The sequence below is a fragment of the Actinia tenebrosa genome, unplaced genomic scaffold, assembly GCF_029948245.1.
Source record: "Actinia tenebrosa isolate PJP-AT-01 unplaced genomic scaffold, QUT_ActTen_1.0 PGA_scaffold1__47_contigs__length_23844297, whole genome shotgun sequence".
Lineage (NCBI taxonomy): Eukaryota > Metazoa > Cnidaria > Anthozoa > Actiniaria > Actiniidae > Actinia > Actinia tenebrosa.
This window is the reverse complement of record NW_028292578.1, coordinates 3,235,969-3,253,883: the sequence shown is the minus strand read 5'-3', so window position 1 is coordinate 3,253,883 and position 17,915 is coordinate 3,235,969. Positions and strand designations below refer to the sequence as shown.

General features: G+C 36.4%; 2 protein-coding genes across 8 annotated transcripts; one reads left to right on the top strand and one right to left on the bottom strand.

Annotated features, from left to right (window-relative positions):
• The first annotated feature begins 5 nt into the window (after window positions 1-5).
• On the top strand, window positions 6-4,518 carry LOC116294765 (RPA-interacting protein A). The gene is made up of 8 exons (XM_031702425.2): window positions 6-116; window positions 960-1,160; window positions 1,528-1,612; window positions 2,322-2,433; window positions 2,629-2,692; window positions 3,011-3,072; window positions 3,348-3,432; window positions 3,881-4,518. The coding sequence occupies exons 1-8, from the start codon at window positions 12-14 to the stop codon at window positions 3,908-3,910; spliced, it is 744 nt and encodes a 247-aa protein (XP_031558285.2). The 5' UTR covers window positions 6-11; the 3' UTR covers window positions 3,911-4,518.
• Window positions 4,519-6,842: 2,324 nt separating this feature from the next.
• LOC116294758 (uncharacterized) lies at window positions 6,843-17,898 on the bottom strand. Of its 7 annotated transcripts, none has more exons than XM_089033456.1 (8): window positions 17,768-17,874; window positions 14,314-14,376; window positions 13,218-13,332; window positions 11,377-11,749; window positions 10,652-10,715; window positions 10,109-10,247; window positions 9,385-9,585; window positions 6,843-8,060 (listed from the first exon to the last, which is right to left on the bottom strand). In XM_089033456.1, the coding sequence occupies exons 3-8, from the start codon at window positions 13,282-13,284 to the stop codon at window positions 7,957-7,959; spliced, it is 948 nt and encodes a 315-aa protein (XP_088889582.1). In that variant the 5' UTR covers window positions 13,285-13,332; window positions 14,314-14,376; window positions 17,768-17,874; the 3' UTR covers window positions 6,843-7,956. The 7 variants fall into 7 exon arrangements, with proteins under 7 accessions (XP_088889582.1, XP_088889583.1, XP_031558273.1 ...); XM_089033457.1 differs by having other exon boundaries at window positions 17,794-17,861; XM_031702413.2 differs by lacking the exon at window positions 14,314-14,376 and having other exon boundaries at window positions 17,794-17,898.
• Between the last annotated feature and the right edge of the window lie 17 nt (window positions 17,899-17,915).

The following is a 17,915-nucleotide window of genomic DNA, read 5'->3' as shown; positions in this document are numbered from 1 at the left end:
CAAAATCCAAAATGTCTTCCACCATGTCAAGTTCTTCAAGAGATTTAGATCCCTTTGCGCGCCATCGTAGCCAGTATAAATTCACGACGCCACCTTGGAAGGATACTTATAAAAAGGTAATGCATTTTTAGTGATTCTGTGAGACTTTTAGTAGTTTTGAAGAATATGTTTTAGCTTTTGTCAATCAAAGTAATAGGTTCTTTGCATCAAATAGTCATGTGCTGTTATATCGCTTTAATAACGATATTCACTCAGTGGCTATGCAGCTACACGTACAGTAGTTGTAGCCACCAACTACACAGGTGTAGTGCAAGGGTATTCTGCAGTTTAGCCCTACTTTAAATTGCTTCGTATCATGTAATGTGCTTTGTACAATGGTTTTAGGTTGTAGTTCTCTTACATGTACACGCATGTATGTATTCTTCCTAGAATGTTCAGGATATGCCATTGCGACAAAACTGGTTTCACAGCATATTCCCAATACGCGGGGCAGAAAAGTGGGAGGGGGGAGGGCAGCATTAATCATGATTCACAGAAAATAAAATGGTCAAATCACATTTTACAAAATAACAAAAATTGTCATTTCACGTTTCAAGGAAAATGTAGATAATCAAATCTTGTTTCACGAAAAATAAAAACAGTAAAATCATAAACGGTAAAATCATGTGTCACAAAATCATTGATAAGAATGTCTGTGTCATGTTTTACTTTATCACCCTAAATGCAACAAAATAGGTTTGCTCTTCCGAGAATATGAATTCATAGTTATTGTCCTACAAATCATTCTGGCAATTGCTGCAATGCCGCGTCTATATTATGCAAAGACAGCCCTAATTGATATGCTCCAATACCTACCTTGTGGTGTTGTCCACGAGCAAGCTATATGATAAATTCAATGACACATCTATTTATAATTGAACTTTGTATATGAAGAGTCAATAAGTTTTCTATTTCCATAGCGGTGTATGGAAAGACTTCGCAATGGAAGACAGAGGTTTGTGGAAAGATTCCGACAGATGGACATCAGCACTAGTGACCCAGTGAACATAAGCTCTGAAGTAGAAAGAGTTATGAATGAAGAATGGTCTCAAATTGCTGGGGAAAACAGTAATTTACCATCATGGAAGCCAACTAAAGAATCGTGTCAACCTTTTCCAGGGGTGAGTCTATTTGGAACAGCTATAAATGTTAGTCTAGATATGCATTCCTCTAGTTCCCTTGGCCACACTTTCTGATGATACATACAGTACATAGATCAACCAAACATTTAGCATGGGTAAGAGTTAATTGTTCAGAACCGCTGTGAGTGTTATTCTAATATGCAAAATCAGACAAAATCTTTTCTTCCAGGGTTTTAGAAATCACATGTAACTCTATGGTTTCCAAAGGTTTCTTATGAACGCTGCCCAAAAATGCTTTCTCTGTGCCTGCAATTTTCATGAAAGCACTCTTTTATTATTATTATTTTTATTAGTATCTCTCATATATATTATTAATATGGTCTATTGATGGTTTGATCTCATTCAGATGAAATTAGATGCAGAAAAAGAATCAGATTTAAATGAAATAATAAGTATGATGGAGGAAATACAAAAAGAATTGGTTGAAGAAGGTAGGAGTACATAGCTGTATGTGGATAATAAAACCAAACAATCTGGAATTATTCATAAAGGTTTTGTCTCTTGTGTCAAAATTGGTATTTCTTTGGAATGTAACCCTATTTAAGAAAGATTTTAAAAAGCTGAATTATTTATTATTAGTGACAAAGTGATCATTGCAGGTGGTTGGTATGCCCAGGTGGGTACTCTGCCAGAATTTGGGTAGGGGTGTTCCGCTGGGATTCGAAAAGGGGTACCCTGTTTATGACAAAAAACTCTCTAATTTGGGGACCCTGTTTATGACAAAATACATAATTGAGTTCCTGTTTCAATTATTAATCAGCTCATGTATTGTTGTTTTTTTTTGACGACCATAATAACCAGTTTCGGTCAATACGAAAGTAGAAACCCTGAATATGACAGGAAACTCAGGAAGAACTTGAGTGAAATTGCATACCCTGTCTATGACAAGAAGCTCGAAAAACCATACCCTGTTCAGCGGATCAACCCTGTATAGTCCATATATGGGAGTACCCCCCCCCCGGTTGGTATGTAGTCAGATTTAACATTGATTGGCTAATTATTTTGCACTATTTTGAAAGGTCATTGCCTCAACCACATCATAAAAATGTGATGTTATACCACTAGAAATACAAGTAAAATAGTTGTCAAGTTTGATAATTTTAGATATTTTAATTTTGCTAATTTTTTAATGGATTTCAGAGAAAATGATTTTAAGAGAGTATAATGAAAACTTGAGATTTGAAGAAGAATCATTATGTGCAGCCATTGATAAACTATCAACAGATGATGTGTTATGCCCTGTATGTAAGAGGTAAGAAGTGGCGTCAATATGAGAAAGATTTTATTTGGCCCATGAAATGAAGTTTCATAATTAGTGACCAAGTGACTAGTGCAATAGTTAGATCTTTTTTTTTTTCTTGGGGCAAGTAAAATTACTCTAGCTGCTAGCAAATTGAATGATTTGCTTTAAATATGACTTTACTAACAAATATTTTATTCCATCCAGAAACCCTTTACATCAAAACAAACAAGTGATATTTTGTCAATGTGGGATGCGGATTGATACAGAGGTATAGTATGACTCACATATTAGCCTTTTCTGAGGTTGGGGAAAACCTGGGCGAGTTAGCATTGTAGTGCATTGTAGGACTGTTTTAGGGAACATATCTCCAAAATGTCATCTATTTTCTCCCCTTAAAAAGTCAACATGCCAACTCAAACCAGTTTTTCCCTCAGTTTTGGAATGGCTATTCTTTAGTGTTACCATGGAGCAATATAATCTTTCTTGCCCCTCTTCCCCTACACCACCACCCAGTTTTACAAATTTAGGTGGCCACGCAGCTTACCATCTTCAATATGCTAATGACATATTTTTGTGTTTTAAAAAGTATGATGCGCTTGACCTTTCGTATGTCAAAAGTCAGATTGAAGAGTCCATCTCTACTCACAGGTACGTAAACAAGGTTAGTAGTTTAAATCAAAGCATTGTGAAAAGTTTTCTCATTTCAGATCAAGACTCGAGCTCTATTGAGAATGAGATTAGTTAGATTTGTACCCATATTCATGTGTCTATTGTGCCCAGCTGTTAAACAAAGAAATTATAGTCTATATGGAAGGATATGTGGCCTGAAATGGGGAAAATGTCCAAGCTAAAAAGCTATATTTCCAATGCCAGTAACATGTAATTTTGTATACTTTGATAACATTTTGTTCACTTTTTCTCAGGGATGAAGGTTGTTCTACCGAACCAGAGTTTGTCGTGTCTGATGCTATAGGACTTGGAGCTAGTAATTTGATAACACAATGCAAGGTAAGAGTCTTCAAACTTTATCTTCTGTTGTAGTTAGGAAGAGGGACAGCAGAGCTGGGGGGCTTTAGCTTCATCACTTTTTATGAGAATGACCCCATCATTCTCTCTTAGTTTGAGTCCCATTATGAACAAAAACAGAGATTATCCTTACCCCACTTTAAATAGTGATCCATCCAGGGCTTGAAATAGAAAAACAATTGCAGCCTGCCATAGTAATGAGCATGCTAAAAGGTGGTCATTCCAGTAAATTTTGCAAGCGATCTTATTATTCATTTGGCAGCGTATCGTTATTTTCACCTGCATAACTTGAAATTGGGCCTGTCATTTGGCCATTGGCAGGATGCTATTTTGAGCCCTGCCATCGTCCCTAAGGGATCGACTATAGTTTTGATAAGAGTAAACCCTTATTGTTCATATCTATTTATTATCATGTTGCCTTTGTTTTTAGACCTGTGGATTTTTGTACATCATCATCTGAAGCATCTCAAGGACCATTCAAAGACTTTAAGCATATTTTTGAAATAGGTGGGGGAGGGGAGGGATGGGAAACGCTATCCTACAGTAAATACCAAGATTAAGATTTTGCATAGGATATGATATTTGCATGATAGCATAATATCTGCACCACTACCAGAATCCTTTTAAAGAGCATTTTATTCAATAGCATATGAGCTGGCCTTTTTTGATTGATATAAATGTGGCGCATTTTGGTCTAAGGCGTGACAGACATTGAGTTTATGTACAAAAGCTAGACCAGATTGTTTGATGAACAGGATTTCATAAAAGGTTTATTTATTGACTTACATGAGGAAATAAAACCTCAAATAAGAATGACAAGTTGCTAAGCATTCTGGTAGTGGTAGTCCAACCACAGAACTGACTTTTGATTGGCCGTTCATGATAGGAGGAACACACATTAGCTAATTGGAAAGAGTTTTTCAAATTTTATAGTAAACACAGCATAAATGATTTGAATGTTTATTCACATTTGTAAATAATAGTTCTAGTTATTAATAATTAGTTATAGTTATCCATTATGTATCAAAATGTATTTAATTGATATTAAATTGTTCAAGTATTTAGAAAGAGTGTGTCCATTTTTTTTGTTTGGAGTATTCACATTGAACTACCTGTCTTGCCTTTCACATAAAAGCATTTTTTTTAGCTTACAAATACATGTAATAACAGACAAACTAAGCAAAGTTTGCTATAGACCTAATGAATAATCCAATCAATCAATCATTTTTTTATTACTTATACTATAAATATTTACACTGCACTATAGAAAATTAATACAAAGGAAAAGTACCCAAGTTGCAATGAAAAACATACACAAGCAAGATAATAAATTTCAATTTTCAGAAGGTTTATTTCTTGAGTGGGAATAGTCCCTTTTCTCATTTGGTAACACCGCTGTGTTACTACTCTTCCCAGTAGACCGAGGTACTGTAGTTGTGATTTTTTAATCGCCTTTTCATAGCGTCCGTTATGTTATCCGCAAGTGCATTTCAAATCGACCACGTGATGCCAATGCTGTACCACGAGGACAAGTTTTTTACACCACGTGATTAAAACTTGACTGAATTTTGATCACGTGGTGTAAAAAACTTGTCCTCGTGGTACAGCATTGGCATCACGTGGTCGATTTGAAATGTACTTGCGGATAACATAACGGACGCTACGAAGGTGATTAAAAAATCACAACTACCTCGGTCTACTGGGAAGAGTAGTAAGACTAAATAGAGATTACCACATGTTGAGCTTCATATCGTTTTTATTCACGAGTTTCCATATGATATCGCGAATGAGCGAGTCGGTGAGTGAGTGATATCATATTTAAAACGAGTGAATTAAAAGGATATCAGGCTCTTAGCATGTAGCAATTTGTTTATTACACATTTAGAGTCAATAAAATGGCAACATTTCCAGTTAACTGTTAAGTGATATCGTATCACTTCACTGATATGGTTTTTATTCACTGCTTTATCACACTGATATTGACCTTAAAAGTGTAATAAAGACTCATATGCACAGGTTTAGCCTCACTTTAGAGTAAATCATTTGCAAAAGTCGACTAAATGTGCAGCTTGAACAATGCCAATGTATCATAATCCAACAGACTCTTAGAGTGCTCGCACTAAGCCCATGAAACAAATACTAATTTTTAAGAACTAAATAGTGATAATCGAACAATAGGAAACAAAGGATTCTGTATAAATTACTACTAATTAGTACTGAATATTATTCACGGGTTAAGAGTGACCACAGTTAATCTGTGAAACACTAATTACTAAATAGTACAAAATAGTGCTAGTTAAACAATAGAAAACAATGGAATTTGCATGAAATTGTGCTATTTAGTATTACTAAAGTTCCACGGATTTACTGTGGTCACTCTAGTGCGTGCACTCTAATAGTTTCTGTGAATAGTCGACTATTAAAGGTGCAAATGTTCGAGGGTCTGGCCATGAAAGACAGTGGTATGCATCGAATGCAAAACATTCAGTGCAGTGATGCAATATTCATTTTTTTCCATTCAAATTTTCGTTTTCTCTCTTTCGTTGGGAAACTTTTAACGTTTATTTGCTGTAACCATAAATCTTAATTCATGTTAAATAACACCAATCATTTACACACATCCTAAAAAAATGTTTAAATACCTATTGTTGACTACGTCCCCAGCTTATGCAGGGTACATTATGAAAGGCTATAACCTTGTGGAGTATTGTATTTCTTTTCACAGAAAAAATGGCATGACATGTGGAACCTATCAACAAGTTAGAGCAGTATTCATTAACCTGTGAAACAAGGTGTAATAAAAACACAGCAGAAAACAAAAACTAGAGTGAAGTAGTGCTAAATATGCGTAAGTGTATTTCACAGGTTTATTAAAACCACTCTAACTGTGTTATGTTAATAAATAACTAGTAAAAATATAACAAAAAATATAATTAATATTGCCATTGAACATGAAAAAACCCTAAAACTAAGCTCTACTTAGTGAAGAGGATGGACAAACCTGTTGCGCATGTTTTTTTATAGTATTTGGAATTAAAAATAGAATCATCTTTTCCTACTTATTTTTCTGTTACTCTTTAACACCAAAGGTGCTTACTTTCTCTAGGGGAGTGCTGTCAAAAAGTAAGACCAAAAATGGCTTAGGGGCTTTCATTTGTTAGCACATAGGGGGAGGGGGTGGCAAAATCACATGGAAAACGTAATCCAACCTGGATTGATTAGAGCTGGCTGGTAGAGGCAACAATTGCATAACCCCCCTTTCATCATCCTGTAATAGTTCTCAATCCCCCTCAATATGTGATAACCCCCTCTTACCACTTTACCACTCAAAATGGCATAACCCCCTCCCTCTACAATTTTGCCGATCCCCCCCCCCCCCCCCCCCCCCCATAATTAGCTAAAAAAATGAAAGCCCCTTTGTGTGGCGTCATAATAAGATTAAGGACTAAGCAACCCTCCCTAGGCCATACAATAGTATTATATCATCGTGAATCTCTGAGCAACAACAGTAGTGGGAATGTGCAGCAAGGTCTGCCACGCCTATGAATTTTGCTTGCGGAGATTGGTGTCTTATATAATAAATTATTACGTATAGTATAAAAATATATAAAGGTTAGTTCACCAAACCTTGCTCGATACAACTGATACTCTAACGATCGTTAGAATTTTGAAATTTTCGCGTCAGAAATTGTTTATCATATGACAAAAAATAGTTAAAATATTGTTAAATTTTGAGGACACCCATACAGGCTGCGCCCGCACCCATGCTATATGGTCCCATATAATGTATTGCCATTATTACACGGCGCGCGCGTTTCGAGAGGAAACACTCGCCAAAGATATCATGCGCGCGCAGACAGTTTGACCTTATCAACAAAATTTGAAATACTTTTCCTATCGTATGAAAGGTAAGTAACACCAAATATCAAACTGTATTACACAACTTTTTGTCTTATCTTTTCTCATATTTATGTTAAATTTTTAGAGTACTTTAAATATGCGCATTAGTGATCATGCTTTGATTTCCATCTACGTACACTGAAAAATCATAGTTTCGTTAACTTTGTACAAGAGCGTATCCAAGTGCATATTAACCGCATTTCTATTGGCAATTTAGTTGTTACGTCACATGTTTGGGGGAGAGGAGAGAGGGTTGTTTAACTTTTGGTTAGTGGGGAATGATCCGTAATGATGTCCAAATTTTATCGATACCCTGAAACAACGTCTGGGCTGATCTAAGTCAGGGCATGGCAGAACAAATTAAAATTTTGCTTTCTGAGTTTTGTGGAGGGAGGAAAACTAGATAACCCGGAGAAAAACCCTCGAATCAAGATAGATACCCAAGCAACTTTACTCACATGTGATGTCGAGTCTAGGAAACGAGCCTCGCCGTGAGAGGCGAGCACACTACAGCTAAGTCACTCTAGATTCCTAGATAGGCGCATTTCTCTAAAATAATAGTTAAATATTTACAGTAGTCTTAATACTATAAGAGAAAGTGGAATGCTAGTCAATAACAGTTTCTTTTGATAGCAGAATACCATTCCAAAGGTTTACGGAGCCGTTGCTAGAGTTAAAATTCTCGTTTGAAGTCAAACCATGTTCACATGCTGAAAAAAAATTCGTAATAATGTTCTTAATTCAACCCTCGCTAACGTTTGTCAGGCTTTCCCTTGAAGGGGGCTAAACAAACACTACCACTACATTCAATATTACATGTGTACAGCTTTCAACTCACAAGTTGGCTTTTATGGAAGGAGGAAAACTGGGAAACCCGAAATAAAACCCTTGTGGCAAGGGAGAGAACAACTTTACAATCCACAGGTAGCCCAAGCTTGGTTTCTGTGGTGTCATGTTATAAGGAAATGTATGGGGATTCATCTAAAATATGAATAAAATCCTTGAAACGTGAAATAAAGCCTCGAAATTTTACCCGATCATTGAGAAATAGCACTTCTTTCGCTCTGTGTGGTTATTTTTCGAATTTAGCCCGTTTTAAGATTTTTTCCCCAACCAGTATCATCTTATTTCTTACTGGTTGGGAAAAATATCTTAAAACGGGCTAAATTCTAGAAATATATGTCATTCATTATCCGATGTTAGCATGGACCCATGCACTCACGAACTGCATAAATACGATATTACGCAGTACCAAAATTGAGCTTTTTATTCACATTTATTATATAGTTAGGATAGTACGCGCGCGCTGATTGGTCGAAAATTGTGCTTTATTATTGAACGGAGCACAGTGCTGACGCTGACACAGCGCGAACGTCTTTCTTTTTGCGTAAATAAATTCATTACCGAAAAGAAAAATTAGTAGCTATATAATAAAATGAATAAATAGAGGATATTACATGGGCGCGCGGAGATACGAAATTTATCTTCGAGTGTTGAAAAGATCTCTCACGAGTGAGCGCAGCGAACGAGTGAGAGATTTTCAACGCGAGAAGATAAATTGCGTATCTCCAAGCGCCCATGTAATATTCTGTTTATTATAGAATTATCAATGAAGTATGTTTTGGCTTTTTCAGGCAATTCTTTCCGTGTATTTTTGAATAGCCATCGCAATGGTGTTATTTTCACACGTGAAAATAACATGTTATTTTCACGTGTGAAGATATCAATTTTCCGAAAAGGAGAAAAATAGATATTTCATTGGTAATTATATAATAAAACAGCTTTTTCCGTGATCCATTCAGCAAAACACATAGGAAGCGCCGTACGACTACGGCTCGTGCTTCTCCTAACGCTTCTTTCGCACTTACGTTACTTACTGCGTGCTTTATTACTGAACGGAACACGGAAATAGCTGTGCGCTTTATTTGTTAAACAGCCTCATAAACCATCCCAAAATGATGAGCTCTCTCTTTTATCTTTAATCATAAAACTCAATAATTTTAAACGCAGTAACATTACAAAAAAGTTACTTACTGTCCTGACTGGAATTAATGCTGATGTTCCCTGAATCTGCAGGCGATTGAGTTGGATTTGGAGTGTTTTCTTCTTCATGGTCGGGCGGTGGCGTCTTTCTTTTGGATTTTCGAATGTAGTGTATAAGAACGCATATGATGACGACGAGAAGGAACCCTTGACCAACAAGTAAGGTGATAAACAAGCGCGACTTTGACTTGTCTGCATGGAGTAAAAACATTTTAAAGAATTGGTAAAGAATTTGGTTTGAGTTATCCCGGGCTCCGGAGATTCTATTTTGCTCTAGGTGACGAGCGACTTCCCGTCAAAACAGCAATCGCTGGAGAAAGAATAACTATTCTCTGGCCCCAAGTCATTTGGCGATGAGAAAAAGGAAACAAAAAGCGCACTTGTTTTACGAGAATATCACTAGATGTCAGTGGCTAACAAACCTGCATGTGACCCTCATTTGATGGTCAAATTGTAATTTACGGAGCCACGATTTCTCTCGAAAACAATTTTGGGCATATGACATATATGTTTATGTGCTGGTAACACATGCAAACGCAACTCGTATTTTCAAGTTTTTGTTACGAGAAAAGTCAGAATATTAATATTTATCAACATCCTGTGAAGACAAACCGATTTAAAAAATTTAATACGAAAGAAAGTTATTTCAAAGAAAATGATACGTGGTATAAAAAGGCGGAGAAAGAGACTCAGAAGTCGAACAGAGTGGTGTTACCTTCTGTAGTGTCTCGTCGTAATAAGGCTTGTATATCAACACACTCGCATTTTTCTGGATCAAGTACTTTCCCTTTCCTTTCGCATCTCTTGGTAATTCTTTTGGTGCAAACACAACCGCATGATTCTTCGCTCCAAACCTGTAATTATATACAACGGAAGAAAACTATTGAGCGATCAGATAAAAAGCATAACTGTACCAAAAAGATAACTAAAGAAAGAAAAAAAAAAAAAAAAAAAAGAAGGAAAACAAATTGATAGACAACCAAGCGCGCGCGTTTTGGCGCGAAAGGAGTTCCTGCCATCTATCCCATCTATAGGATTAACGGAGAAAGCATTTTAGTAGCCAGCAGAAGGGCTCTTTTCAGTTATCCCGACGTAAAACAATATAGAATTTCAAAACAAAAAAGGTTGGCAAAGGTTCTTTTTTCATGTTGCATGTTGCATACCAAGCATGAACTGCCATATGGGCGATGCAATTCAAGAAAATAATGATAACAGAGGAGAAACAAACAATAAAACACTGACATAAAACAACTATTACCTTGTTTGGCGGACAAACCTCTGGTGCCTTGTTACACCGACATCGACATATATCGCGAACCCATCTGAAATTTTAGTGCATTACAAAATTAATATATGATGAATTTTGTTTATGAGCTAGGAAAGTAGTAGGGTCTCTCCCTTTATTTCGAGGGCTTTTTCCTCGGGTTTTCTTTCCGGTTTTTCACCTTTCGCTTGAAAGTGAAAGGTAACTGAAAATTCCGACTCCATTTTGTCCAACCCTGTTGCAAAACAAACTCTGGGCTGGCCTAAGGCCCACTAGTCCACACTAGTCCGGGCAAATCCGGAACAATTCTTGACCGAAAACAATTTGTTTTGAATACGGTCTCCAGAGTGGAACAATTTGAAAACGCCGGCTAGCCGTATTAGTGTGGACGGAAAACTATTTTTTCGGTTTCGGTGTGAAAATTCGGATTCAAATTTATCCGGCATAGTGCGGACGGGGCCTAAGTCAAGGTACATATAGAGCGTTTTCACGTGACGTCACAGCGGCCATTTTGGAGTTTCAAAACAATACATTTTTTATCCTCGGGGAATTAAACTCTATTTTTATGCAAAAACTGTGTATAAGTTTCTATTGTTTGGTACAGCAATATCACTGCCTTCTCAAGTGAGTGAAAACGCTCTATAGCTAACTCACGGATCAAATTGAAATTTAGCGTGTTGGGTTAAAAATATATGAAAATACTAATAAGGTAAACTTACCTGAAGCCTGGTTTGCAAGCTAGATCTTGAGGTGGTCCATGCGGGTATCTGCATATACAGCGGCAGTTATCAGGATCCCACGATTCTAACTCCAGATGACAGCTATCGAATGAAGCCACACACTTGCACTTACACCTCGTATGATTGGTCATTACCACCTGTGCGGCTTCATTCCTCGACGTATGGAAGAGTTCTATCTTGACTTCTTCTTCCTCGATGGGTTTACAAGCCTGATTTCCGGGGTGAGTAGAACACGAACCATCGCATCGGTTGAGGGTTACGAAGAAGGGATAGTAACGATATTGGGGTTCGTCAACACGGACAACAGTCGGCCGCGAATCACAATGGGCGTGGTACCTATTGCCATTTGTACCTGCGTGTCATATTAAGACATTTAACACAGAATTGGACTGTGTGCGGGTAGGGTAGGGAGTCACTCACATCTGTACCTGCGTGTCATATTAAGACATTTAACACAGAATTGGACTGTGTGCGGGTAGGGTAGGGAGTCACTCCCATCTGTACCTGCGTGTCATATTAAGACATTTAACACAGAATTGGACTGTGTGCGGGTAGGGTAGGGAGTCACTCACATCTGTACCTGCGTGTCATATTAAGACATTTAACACAGAATTGGACTGTGTGTGGGTAGGGTAGGGGGTCACTCCCGGAAACAAAATGTCAATCTTGCTTTCTCAGAGATATTTTTTTCCAGTGAAATACACGTAAGCTTCCGCGTCCCCTAGATGAGCTAGTTATCCCTTCGTTGATCTGCCCCTTGATAAGGGTGTATGGGGGTCTGCTTTATGGCCTGATTTTTATCATTGCCACCTCAGGCATAGCTTCGCGAATCTTCTTTATTGTGCAAAAGCATATTCCCTCATGAGCCAGGAGGACAGAGGAAAGGGGGCAAGGGATTCTGGTAGTGGTAGTGAAAATGACGCAATAGACCTAATCCGCGGTTTTCTAGGCATAAAACTTTCCCATCAGACTACGTGTCACTGTTGAAAATAAGATTCTTTGTTTGAGCTGTATCCATGTTCATGTGTCTTCTCATGTGCAACCATTAAAGGGCATGACATGTGGTCTGAAATGCCGGGAAAATTTTATGCCTAGTTGGATAACTTGCGCTTCAGCTGATGAACACGAAACATGACACGAAATGACAGGAAATGAAGTTTGACGTCACTTTTATGAAAAAACGACTTCCAGGTCGAAAACGAAAAGAGCAGCAGATTTTCCCTGCTTTTTCTTCAAATTAAAATAGAACTTGTTGTCCAAAGTCTAATCGTGTCAGCTAGAGTTTAAAACATTGACTGAAAACATATTTTACTTTATTGTATTTTAGCGCGGTTTTTGTGAGCAGTTGGAACCGGAAATACGTCACAACTTAAAAGCTCTGTTTTGTAATAATCAAAGCGAAAGGAATTCTCAACGTCAGCAGTTAATTAAAGGGAAGAAATCCTCACTAGCGTTTGATGTAGCAACAATATCATTGTTTTCGTCATCCCAACCAGTTGCTTTACGAATCAGAGAGATTATAATAAGGAACTTTTCAAGTTGGGAAAATCCATTAAAAAATATGGTAATAAAATATATGCAGTTCTATCCCAAAACAATTGTCTCGTGGATACTTAGAAATAATATATAAATCGTAAAAAAGAAATAAAGATAGAAGGATAGGAAGATAGAAAGAAAAAAAAAGGAACGAACGAACGAATGAACGAAACTAATCAACGAACGAAAGAAATGTAAAGAACTAACGAACGTTCACCAGCTGCACCATATTGCTCTAATTATCAAAGCGAAAACGGAAGAATGGATAGACATTGCAAACTTACTTTCCAAACAAACGGCGACAATCAGTAGTACTCCAAGAAGGACCCTGACAGATACAGTCTTTTCCATAAATATCGAGCTCTGCACCTTCCTTGGTTTGTTTTGTTGATGATTTATCTGTCGAGAAAGACGCTAAACGTAAACGATGTTTTATCACAAAAAAGTTACAAAACTATCCAGCTACACCACTGTTTTTGATTACTGCTGAGGACGTGTTTTACAAGCTATATAGAGAATTGAAATGCTTGCTATTTATTGCTAAATGACAAAGTTTAGCTCAGCGATAAATCACATGTACAGAAAAGAAACCGTCGGTTGTGTTTCGTTACAATAACAATACAATAACGTTACAATTGTGTTTCGTTGATTACTGCTGAGGACGTGTTTTACAAGCTATATAGAGAATTGAAATGCTTGCTATTTATTGCTAAATGACAAAGTTTAGCTCAGCGATAAATCACATGTACAGAAAAGAAACCGTCGGTTGTGTTTCGTTACAATAACAATACAATAACGTTACAATTGTGTTTCGTTGATTACTGCTGAGGACGTGTTTTACAAGCTATATAGAGAATTGAAATGCTTGCTATTTATTGCTAAATGACAAAGTTTAGCTCAGCGATAAATCACATGTACAGAAAAGAAACCGTCGGTTGTGTTTCGTTACAATAATATAACCCCAGTTATTTATGTAACAATATCGGGAAAATAAGCTAAAGGGGAAGTCACCTAGAAAATAAGGAAATAAATATGCATGATTCATAAAAGTTCGAAACTGCAAACAATAATTAATGACAAGTGATCTTTTACGGAAACCAAAACTGCTACAATACTAGCAATAATAATGCTTTCAATATCATGACAATTGCTTGATATGACTTCCTTGAAAATTTTCGGCGTACATAGGGGAAGCAATAGCCAAACGGTGAACAGTGCAATCCATTCATTTTGATGTTAGTAATGATGTTTCTCTACTACATAGGCATCTGCAGTCTGATCTTCTCACTGCTCATTCGTGGTTCTGCTCCAACGGCCTCATGATGAATCCTGATAAATGTACTACCATGTGGCTAGGCAAGAGCAAGGGCATAAACACACCTTGTTTTTCCATTGGTGGTGAGGTGGTCAGTCTTGCAGATGATGTCAAGTTACTAGGTGTAACTATCGATAGAGATTTAAAATTCAGCAAACACATTACAGAGATAGCACGGAAGGTTGGCAAGCAAATTCAAGTCTTACAAAGACATAAGAAACTAATTAATACTGATGCCAAAGTCAAATTATATAATGCCTATTTTTTACCTCATTTAGATTATTGTTCTATTGTATGGCATCATTGCGGGAGAGGTAATTCAACCAAATTAGAAAAACTTAATGAACGCGCTTTGCGTTTTATTTATAATGATCATAAAAGCACATATGAGGAATTATTGTTGCGTATTAATCATCCTACTTTGTATAATAGGAGAATGCACAATATTTTAATATTAGTATTTAAGGCTCTGCACGGACTGGTTCCTGAATATATTTCTAAGTTATTTACACTACGTAATTGTAGCATTAATTTACGGGGTGATAACATTCTTATAGTACCTAGAGTAAACACCACTAGTTATGGTCTTCATTCCTTGGCTTATCAGGGTAGTAAGTTATGGAATTCTCTTCCAAACAACATGAGACTGTTGCACGAATTAAGTAAATTTAAATCGGAAATTTCCAAAGTCAAATTTGATATTGACTGTTGTACCTTTTGTAGAGGATAATTCTATTTTTATTTTATTTTACATATATACATATATTTATTTCATTGTTTACATCCATATTTTTATATTAGCATCATGTAATTTTAATTTTTAGTTTAGGTTATTTATAACTTGGAGATATTAGCATGTACTTGCTATCTTGTAATTCAAGTATAAATAAAGTTATTGTATTGTATTGTATTGTATTGTATTGTACAATGAGAGTATTCAATAAGTCGGGAGTAAAAATAGGCATTTCATCCGTGACGTCACTGATACATCCCAAGAATTTTTTTTAGCAAAATGACTTTTTTAGTATTACCACAAATATTGAAGACCAGGTTTTTGCTCGTGTCATTATATATAGCTTTTAGCAATGAAACTGACGTAAGACGCACGTGACGTCCTAACTGTAGGTCTTCCTACTTATGGTTTGGATTTAATTAGTTCTATACTACGTATACCCATTCACCACTTTTTATACTGCATTGGTTCACTGGTCGAATACAAAGCATTCATGAGGCTATAAGGAAGTTTCAAAGGATTATTCAGATTTGAACCTTGTAGCCTCGGTTGAATGCTTTGTATTTGATTGGCGCAGGATGCATGCACGTCATAAAAGCCAAGGAATAAAATAAATATACGCAAGTAAAAAGGATTTTAAGGTGTCTCGAGATTGCATCGCTGTCTACTTGGATCTTATTAGCCTAGCCTAATAATTAGCCTAGTGGGTCCGCTGACGAGTATTCTAATGCAGACAGGCTGCGAACAAGAAGGATATAGGCACTCAAGAAATCCTAAAATTAAAGACTTTTGATCAAGCGATAGAAATACTGGAGGCGCAGAGTAAAATGAAAAACTTGTAATGGTAAAATGAAATATATGTAATGGTAGTGTACTCTTCTCTCACCTAGCTCTGGGGTACAGGGGTACGGGCCGGTAGGACCGATTCAGGACCGGACTTGACGTAACATTTGAATATAGCACAGGCAGCCGAAGCAAGGGGTTGGTAGAAAGAGGGGCAAGTCAAAAAATATACAACATATGTAAAAAGGGGGATCATTTTTATGAAGCACAAAGAAACACGGGAGGGAGGGATCCGTAATAATTTATATTTTGCAAACTCATTTTAAAAGGTGTTGGATTGTGTTACGGCCACCAAAAATTTCGAACATCCTTTTCGGATTCCTGTACAAATTAACTGACTCTAAAATGAAAATACAGATCGATTTCTTGAGTTAGCTCTTTAAACAGCAGTAAGAAAAGCTTCACTCAAGTTAGAAAAATGATAAATTGCTTGTGTTTAGAGGGCTAACTAAACAAATCAGGTAAATAATTTTCTTAAAAGTCAAGAAATTCGTACGGAAATCCGAAAACAATGTCCTGTACCCACTTTTATTTCTGATTATGACGTTCGTTCTGCAAATCAATGCTCGCGCGCGGACGTACAAAGATGCATGGGAACGAAACTTTTCGGTGACCATAACACAATCGAACACGATTTATACCACGTGACGGTTAGGATAGGGCGATAGGTTTTCAATAAATTAGTTTGGTTCTTGCCTGTCCCCTAGACATAAATAAAGAATGATCTCTAGCTTCTCGAAATTCGATCTGTGAGTTGTTTCAGGATTCGATCTGTGGTTTCATGGATTATAGAAATTAATTAAAAGCACTATCAAATTCAAGGGATTTTAATCCCTTGAATTTGAGGAAACTAATGGCATGCTGAATGCTTTCCAACACATGGCATGAAAAACTGCGTTAAATATTTTTAAATATTGATTAAAATGATGATTAAAATGATTAAAATTGATTAAAATTGATTAAAATTGATTAAAATTGATTAAAATTGATTAAAATTGATTAAAATGTGATTAAAATCACATACTGATTTTTGAAGACAAATATAGAAAGTAGTAAGTGCTTTTATTGAAAAAATGACTGATCAATTAACTTGTAACTTTACGTAAATAGCATATTTAAGCTAATAATAAGTCTATAATATATAAATTATCTGGAAAAATTAATATGCATAGACAGTTATTTTATTTCATAAAGTTGTTAAAAACTAATGCTTGACTGATAATGAAGAATTATCTGTTTCAATCAGTGATTATTACAATCTGCCGTACTTGACTCACAGCGATAATGGTATTTAGTAAAGGAATGTAATATGTAATACTATATCTATATCTAATCTTATTTCTTGTACTAGACTACACTTATCTTAATATTCATAGAACACAAAGGAATTGTTTCATTGATATCGTAAAGCGTATAATATTTATAGTAGTACTCTCCACACACTCTCCACTCTCCAAAAGAAACGCACCACAAATGACAACAAAATCTTGTCAAGCCGAAGTTATTGAATCTGTTTGAAAAGTTCGTACTTGTGCATTCCTAGCTCAGGATCTCCCAAACATTCGCATTAGAGATACAAATACACCAGATAATGTTGTACCAAATCTACCCTCAGCAACAGGCGCTTTTAGTACGGTAACCATTTGCATAAAGTACAAATCGATTAAGTCGTGTACTTAAGTTGGCGCATTTTAAAAGCTAGAATGTTAATGTTGAAGTTCAGTCTTGATTAATTTTTGCTGGGCTGACACATTTATAATATACTCTCATATACTCTCAGCTTGCTACGATAGAAAATTTAAGCAATGTGTTTATTACTTGATCGGAGCGCTTTAAAAAGGCTAGTCCAGCTACACGATCGAATGACTCGTTTGGTGCAATGAACTAATGACCCAATACCTTAGTGAAAAACAGCATAAAATTCATACATGAACTGTTCTTACCTTTTAAAAAACCCTAAAGCACCTACCGTAAATTCTTCCTTTCCTTACGGTGCATTTTAAGGCTTAGTTGTATACCGTCACGGTTAAGTAATGTTCCTGAGCCTGCATTATCTCAAGCAGCGCGAAAATTAAGGAACGCTGCGCTGGG